Below are 8,431 nucleotides of genomic sequence, written 5' to 3' on the forward strand. Positions count from 1 at the left end.
AAAATAAGAAATATCAAATTTTTAAAAGTTTCAAGTAATTGATCTGAGATTTCTAAAGATTTAACTTTAAAAATAAAAAAAAATTATAAATATAGAAAGAAAAAATCGTACTACAAATATGGTTCAAATCGATGAATCCTTCTAACAGCAAGAAAAAGAGGTATCGACAAACGTAAAAATAACATTCCATTAACCACTTAAAATTTGGGTTACTCTATTTTGAAATAAACGTACAACCTGTCTATACACAAAATTCTTGAGAGAAATTTGTTAATTATATTGGGAGAACTTGCGGGTTGATAGGGGGATCCAACTGTCAGATCTGGGAACAAGGTGAGTAGTTCCCGGCTGCTTGGTGTGAAGACCGGAAAATTAATTAATATGTTCGGGACAAATGTGGTGATCGTATTTGATTTTGATCGAACCCTGATTGACGATGATAGTGATAGATGGGTCGTACACAATATGGGACTCACCCATTTCTTCAACAACCTCCGACTAATTTTACCTTGGAATGCTCTCATGGTCATTGCTTTTCCCCTCAATATTACTTCGCTTTGTTAACTTTGATCAATCATATTTCTTTACTGCTCCCTTTTCACACTGAATACTGCCCCATGTTGTGACTCTTGATTTCTCTCTTCTTTCTTCTCTTTTTTTTTTTTTAAGTGCCAGTATCTCTATTTCTTTCTCTCTTTCATTTTTTATTTTTCTCTTATATTTTGATTTTGTGCTACTGCATGACACGATGCAATTAACCCAAATTAATAATGGTTTCTATATCACATTTCCTATTTGACCAAACTTGTGAGATTAGCTTATTTTAAAAAATATTTTTTCAAAAGTGCTATTAACAAGAACTTTGTGTGATAAGTTGTTTCTGCTTGCCCAATAAATCTGCAAAGCAATTTTGAGCGGCAGTTAGCGTTTCTGGGAGAACTTTTTCAAAGTAGTACTTCTAAGCCCAATTTTCCCAAAAGTGCTTTTTAAAGAAGAGTGTTTTGGGAAAAGATACTTTTTTTCTTTAGCTTCTGAATATTAGTTTAGCTACTCCCGAAACATTTATTTTCTCCCAAAAGCTTGACCAAATACCGTACTTTTCTAAATAAACATTTCTGATCTCCCAAAAATTTGGCCAAACAAGCTATAAGTGGAAGAAAGCAGAATTTAGTTTCTCGTTGACTGAATAAAGATTGAAATTTCAATAGTTAGGCCAGATTGATGATGAGCTTTTCCTTTAGATTGGTTTCAATTTCCTGTTTCAAAGTATCATTTTCTAACTATGTGGAGTGACTGGTGTTTAGGATAGGATGATGGAGGAGCTACATTCACAGGGTAAAACAGTTGAGCAGATAGCTGAATGTTTGAAGCACGTTCCGTTGCATCCTCGAACAATTTCAGCCATAGAATCAGCTCATGATCTTGGGTACGTATTTATAATTTGTCTTTTTTATTTATATATTGTAACTTCAATGAAATTGTTGCTTTTGCTAATTATATTTGTGGTTATTTCAGGTGTGACTTAAAAATAGTTAGTGATGCCAATCAGTTTTACATCGAGACTATATTGAAACATCACCGATTAGACCGATGTTTCTCGGAGATCATTACTAACCCAACTATGGTAGATGGAGACGGTAGACTGAGGATCTTTCCTTATCATGATATGGCGTCTTTTTGTGGTTGTAATCTATGCCCTCCTAACTTGTGCAAGGTATCCTAACATACATTTTGTCACTCTGTGAAAATTAAAGCAATTAGTGATCCCTACGCTCAGGTGGTTTTGTGGTCAGATGTTGAGTTCCTATAATTCATGCTAGATGTGTTAAAACAGAAACTAGAGCAGCCGTCAAAAACTTGCAAGTGTCAAACACAGTGGATTTGTTTCACTTTTCCTAATTTTGGAAGTTAACCATTGTAGCAGTCAACATTTGTAGCTGTTGAGTTCTTGATTTCATTCTTGTCATTGGTGTATGATGTTTCCCTTCATTTGCATTTGTTCTTAATTGCTTAATCCATTTTAAGTTTGCACAGGCATATGATCCCGTGAAAAATGGTCCTTACATCTTTATGTGTCTTGCCATTCCAAACAAGTATTCGTTCAAGTCTCGATTCTCCCATGCTAAGATATTTCTGCTTGACTTGTATATTTTATGTGTAAAATTTGTGTCATGCCCGATGCCATGGACATGATAACAACTATGGTTAGCCATTGTGAAGGTTGTGTCGACGAAGTTCTGAATGTAGCTTCTTAAACAATACCCTATAGGTGAAGGAAATTTTAGAACCACAGAGCTTTCAAGGCTCTTATGGTTGCGTCTATTTCCTTTAATTTCTCTTTGACAAGGTCTCATGAGGTTCTTCAAGTGATCTAAAGGCACATTTTCATTGCTACTAGCGTTGCCTCCCATGATGTTTTGATGTGATTCGTATCATTAAGTAGTAAAATTTTATACACCAATCCCACTAATGCACTAGAAGTCCAAATACCTAAAACGTCAGTTGCTCTTTTGTGTAGGGTCTTGTTATTGAGAAGATCCGAGCTTCCAGGTCTGAGAAAGAGAAATCAAGATTCATATATCTTGGTGATGGGAGAGGTGACTACTGCCCAACCTTGAAGCTTGATAGAAGAGACTATGTGATGCCAAGGAAGGGCTTTCCATTGTGGGATCGCCTGCTGAGTAATCCAAATCTTTTGAAAGCAGAGTGTCATGAATGGAGCAATGGAGAAGAACTAGAAAGCATCCTAATCCAGCTTATTGAAAAAATATGCAAGGAATAGGAATTGATATTCTTGATAAGAGTCTATTGAAATTGTCAGGGTACATCTCCCTCCTGCGCCAATTTCCAGATGCCTATATTATTGTGGCCAGCCGGTAGGTCTGTGCACTAAAGACATACCTATCATGTTCATAGATTAAATGACCATATTGTTTTGATCATAGTAAATGGGTATCCTTTCATTTCAGCTTTATATTGGTTGGGCACCTGCATTGCATACACAATATAACAAACCCTATAATAGGTGGTTTGGGTCTATTGAGCACTGCGCTTATAGGCTCAAGTTGAGCTTGGCGCTTAAGACCGGAAAATAAAACTTTTAGCCACCTTACATTTATCTCACCTGCTACTGGCTAGATGTTAAATTATCAACAACCTGTGCACATAGAAATTCTCTACTTCCCCCGCAATATAGCTCTCCCGTTGAAATAACGCCCCCCCCCCCCCCCCCCCCCCCCCCCAAGAAAATCAAATAAACACCACAGCAAGTTGAGAACATCAGTACGAATCTTTGTTGACTATGTTATTCCATTTAGATAATCACGCCAATATTATGCCAATAAAACTAAAATGTATTACAAGTTTTCTATCTGTCTGTATATGTTGAAGTCAATAGAAGCAGTTAGTTGAGAGTTACTTAAATTCACTGTTTCATTAGTCTGTTTTTATGTTCCATTAGTCTGTTTTTACTTTGACTGTTGTATTGAAGTTAGGTAGTTAAGTTGTTTAGCCGTGTAGTAGCTTAGTGAGGAAGGTTGTAAAGTTGGTTAGGAGCTTCTAGATGCTTGTGTGAGTCTATAAATATCTAGCATAGGATGCTCATTGTTACTGATTTTCCATTCTATTCAGTACAGTTTTTCCTTTCTTCTCCAATGAAGCTTATGCTTTCAACGGCTTCTCTGTTTCTATCAGTCGAGTTTGCAGTGTTAGTTTTAACATGGCATCAGAGCAATCGATCGTGGATGTTTAGAGGAGTAAATCGATAAAGTTAATATCTCGATTGTGGTGGAGTTTCGATTTTTGTTCTTAGCTGCATTTTGAGCTGTTGTGGTGTAGTTTGGATCTATGTTCTTAGCTAAATTTTGAGCTATTGTGGTGGAGTTTAGATCTCTGTTCCTAGCTGAATTTGAGTTGAAAAATGGAACCTAAAATTGATCCGAGTGATCCTTTATTCATAGGAGCTTTATTCATAGGAGCATCAGATGTATTTGGAGCTACCTTAATTCCAATTAAACTTAATTGGATAGGAGAATTGTGGAGTTTGGAGTAGATCCATGCTAATTGCATTGTTAGGGAAGAGGAAGTATGATTTGTCACTAGTGTGTGCAGCAGAGCAATTTTTACAAGGATGAATCGCATGAGCAGCGGGAAACCTGTAATGCGACGGTATTGTCTTGGTTGATGATTTCAGTTAGTGAAGAGTTACTGAACGGAATCGTATCTGCAAGTGCATTTGAGGTATAGAAAGATCTCAAAGAGAGATTTGACAAGGTGAATTGCATGAGACTTTAGCTGCAAAGAGAGATTAATACACTTAATCAGGGAACTGATCCAGTATCCACTTATTTCGCGAAATTGAAGAACCTTTGGAGTGAGTATGATGTTGTAATTCCAGCTCCATCATGTACTTGCCCAACATCAATGGACTATGCAGATTACTTGTATCAACTGAGGTTGATTCAATTTTTGAGTGGTTTGAATGATTCATATGACCAACCCAGGAGGCAGATATTGTTCAAAGGAATAACACCTACTCTTAACCAAGCATATGCAACGATGGTAGAAGATGAGATTCAACAGCTTGCTTGTGCTACAGCTGGAAGTGATAAAACTGATCCTACAGCTATGCATGTGAGTAGAAACTCATAAAACAGTTATAGAGGTCAGAGTTACAAAGGAAAGAAATGTGATTATTGCCGTTTTACTGCACATGCTAGAGAGACTAGTTATAAGCTGATAGGGTATCCTAGTTATTGGAGGCTGAGAAAAAGAGGAGGTTGCAGTGGTAACATCAGCGCTTCCACTCTGGAGGGTATTAACAATCAAGCTCAAGGAAAATTTGGTGGACATGGAATATTGAAACAGCAACAATTTGGCCTAGACAATTGCAGCCAGCTACGGAGTGGAGATATGCAACAGACTTGGCATCACAGAGCTAGGCCTGGAGCTAGACTCTCAAATACTCACTAATATGCTGCTCAACAAGTCCTCTAACATCCTTAAATTGAAGAGGAGAATAGACAAGATTCCAGATGCTATGAGCTTGATGCGCGCTAGTGTTAAACACTGTTTTAGAGAGGCAAATCAAGTAGCCGATAACTTGGCAAAATATGCTGCAAATCGAGATATTGAACTGCATCTTGACTCCTATCCAGCTTCATCCAGAGAGGCCAAAGGACATTACCAGTTGGATAAAAGTCAACTTACTAGTCTTAGGATTCGTTATGACAAAGCTAATTTTTTTGTCAGTTAGTAGATGCGGATATTCTCGCACAATAAACCCTACTCCTTTTTGTTCATTGACTGGAGTAATTTACCTGTCAAGAGTTGTATTCCGAGTTCAGGCTTAGCCCCCCTCCGTGTAATTTTTTGTTGGAATATAACGTACGCTAACTCCTGGTAATTTAGCGCCCCCACCCCAAAAAAAGAAACTATCATTCATTCCATCATTTTACACATCCAGAAACTCTTTCACTTGGACCGTGCCATTCCAATTTGTTCTGAGTCATCATGGAGTAATTTGCAATTCCTTTAGTTCTACATCAGTACGACTTGAACAAATTAAAGTAGCATGGCTCTATGTGCTGGACTGGTTCAGTGTGAATTTCAACTCCGATTTTCCTCAAATCTTTCCTATAGCAAATCTGAGTCCATACAATATTAATAAAAGCCACTTTTAATATTCTATCTTCTGTTGCACATGCAATTGTTTATTCGGGAGGTCTTTTAGTCCTCGGAGGTGATAAAAATTGATAAAGACAATTCTACATCTGTCCAATAACAAGAAGTGGCAAATTTGGGAGACGTGTTTGTTGTCTTGCAAGATAATCATTCATATAACGGATGTACAATCTGATGTCATCCGGTAAACATGATTCCCAAGAACGTATCGCACCTAGTAGATTTACAATTCTACAATAGAATTGCAATAATAGTCTCAACGTAGACTAATGACTTCACCAGTAGTCATTGCAAGAGCATTTACCGTCTCTGAAATGATGAAAACGCTTGTTATCTCTGACAATCAACTCTCTCCCAACAATCTTTGACATGATCTTAATGGCGTTGTGACAGTCACCACATATCCGGAGGTTCTTGATGATCCTAAGAGTTGTTCTTGCCGGAGTACTAATTAAACCATATGCAATAGCCAATCGCTCACTATGATACATCAGCGCTTGCTCCTTAGCCGCCTCATCAATATCGTGAAGAACATACCTCGTGTCAGGTACATAACCAGCATCCCTCATCTGCCCGCTTAAGCCTTTCAATTTTTCATATGCATCTGCTCTATGTGGGATTGTGCTCTTGAACTCATTAGCTCTATCTTTACCCTCAAGCATATTAAACTCAGAATGCCTCTTCTGAAACGGTGCAGGGGTCTTATCAGTCATATTTCTGGAAGAATCTAACCTAACGAGCAGCTCGTTTGTGTGATCTTCAAGTTCGATATCCCCGTGAATTCGTGCAAAATTTATGACGGTCTCCCATACTTGTTTTGTAGGCTCAATAGGCATGTCTTCAAGAAACTCTAGCGCTTCATTCAAATGCCCAGATTTTCCCAAAACATCAATGACCCCCAAATAATGCTCAACACTGGGAACAATCCCATACTCTTTCTTCATTAGCTCAAAATACATAAATCCTTGTTTCACAGCCCCCATACTAGCACAAGCCGAAAGAACCACCAAAAAAGTGTCCACATTGGGCTCCAACAGCCTAAGTTTTCTCACCTGCTCAAACAAACGCAAACCACCCTCCCCATCTCCAGTTTCAGCATACCCACTAATCATCAAGTGCAATAACTCCAACTTCCTTTCAAGCATTTTATCAAATACTTTTCTGGCGCTCCTCATGCTTCCGTTCTTAACGTACATTTCCACCAACTTACCATTCAATTCAATATTGTTACTCCAAGGGGAACGCAATAATAGCTCATGCACCTTCTCCCCAACATCCGAAGACGCAAGTTTAGTACAATAGCTCAACAATGTCTCAAAAACACGAAAGTCAGCGGCAACGCCTAGGGAAATGTACTCGATTACTTGATCAATTTTACCCTCATTGCAGAGAGTCATCAAGTTAACATCAGCTGCTGAGATGGGGCTCAATGTAACTGGGCCAGATTCTTTTTCAATAGGAGGATTGGTTCTTCTGTAATCTTGCTTGTTGTTCCGGCGAGGTCTTGATTGTGGAGAGTAACGGTTGTTGTTACGGCGATACTGGTGTGGCGGGGAAGAAGTGGTGGTGTTTCGGTCGTATGGGGCAGCGCAGAGGGGTGGGAAAAGCAGTTTCGAAGGTGAAAGACGGAATTTCAAGTGGGTGTTGGAGGAGAAGATGGAGTTAGCCGTTCCAGGGAGGGAGGAGAGAGACGCCATTGGAGAGAGGATTTGCCAGAATCCTAAAGATTATCCTACCAAGCATTACAACGGCGTCGTCCAGTTTAGCACGTGTCCCGAATAAATATCTTCATGCCTTGTTCTCCTTTTTTTTTTTTTTTTTTCCTTGCCCTCCTTTTTCTTTTTTATGTTGGATATTAGATACTAGATACAAAAAGCAGCCTGGACACTAGGGGTGAGCGTTCGATATTCGGTTCAGTATTATCATAATTCAAATTCGGCAATTCGATAATCGGTAAATAAAATTACATATCAAATACCATACCATTAAACTTCGATTTGGTAATTTGATAATCGATAAATTAAACTTCAGTTCGGTACGGTATTTGGTAATACCATATTAAAGTTAAATTTGGTAGACTCTACTCTAGGCCAACGATAACAGTTTACTTTAAAACTTAATCAAAACACAAGATAAAGTTTCTGCCCTATGCCTTATTGAAACAACACTTTTTAACACTTCATCATTGATGTTTTATAGCTCATTCATCATCTGTTGATTTAACATAATAACTGTTTAATGAAGAAACGATTTTGGAAGATAATAGCCACATCTGTTCCTCAAATATTTGCCTCATAGTGACTAGTGAGTGAGTTTAAATAAAAGAATTCACTAACCCTTTCATCAAGAATAACTTGTGAGATATTTAAAATCACACAACATAATGTCAAATCTTTTTGATAACTTAGTTACTTGGATATGGCTAGAAATGAGTATCTCTGCATCAACTCTCACTGAACATAACTTAGATATACCTACAAGTTGCATCAAGACTAGACAAGTTCAGGTTGTCTTGATAGATAGAACCAGAATGAAGAAAACGCGAGTAATATGAAACAATAACTTCATATTTGAATACGTTGTCCACCGCTGCTAACAATAAAATTTTTAAAATGAATATAGTATTATAGACTTTTAGGTTGTGGGCTTTTTTTGACCTTTTGTAGAATATTAATTTGGACTCGTGGCCTATGGAGTATAGACTATGGTCAGTTAACAATAATTTGGTATTCGATAAATACAAATACCA

General features: G+C 37.8%; 2 protein-coding genes across 2 annotated transcripts; one reads left to right on the forward strand and one right to left on the reverse strand.

Annotated features, from left to right (window-relative positions):
- The first annotated feature begins 200 nt into the window (after positions 1 to 200).
- LOC107878197 (thiamine phosphate phosphatase-like protein) lies at positions 201 to 2,974 on the forward strand. Its single transcript, XM_016725120.2, has 4 exons — positions 201 to 525; positions 1,305 to 1,426; positions 1,516 to 1,714; positions 2,519 to 2,974. The coding sequence occupies exons 1-4, from the start codon at positions 382 to 384 to the stop codon at positions 2,780 to 2,782; spliced, it is 729 nt and encodes a 242-aa protein (XP_016580606.1). The 5' UTR covers positions 201 to 381; the 3' UTR covers positions 2,783 to 2,974.
- Positions 2,975 to 5,809: 2,835 nt separating this feature from the next.
- On the reverse strand, positions 5,810 to 7,552 carry LOC107878196 (pentatricopeptide repeat-containing protein At2g15690, mitochondrial). Its single transcript, XM_016725118.2, has one exon. It carries the CDS (start codon positions 7,377 to 7,379, stop codon positions 5,958 to 5,960), a length of 1,422 nt encoding a protein of 473 aa, XP_016580604.1. The 5' UTR covers positions 7,380 to 7,552; the 3' UTR covers positions 5,810 to 5,957.
- Positions 7,553 to 8,431: the final 879 nt, after the last annotated feature.

Source organism: Capsicum annuum, chromosome 7, assembly GCF_002878395.1.
Source record: "Capsicum annuum cultivar UCD-10X-F1 chromosome 7, UCD10Xv1.1, whole genome shotgun sequence".
NCBI classification, from domain to species: domain Eukaryota; kingdom Viridiplantae; phylum Streptophyta; class Magnoliopsida; order Solanales; family Solanaceae; genus Capsicum; species Capsicum annuum.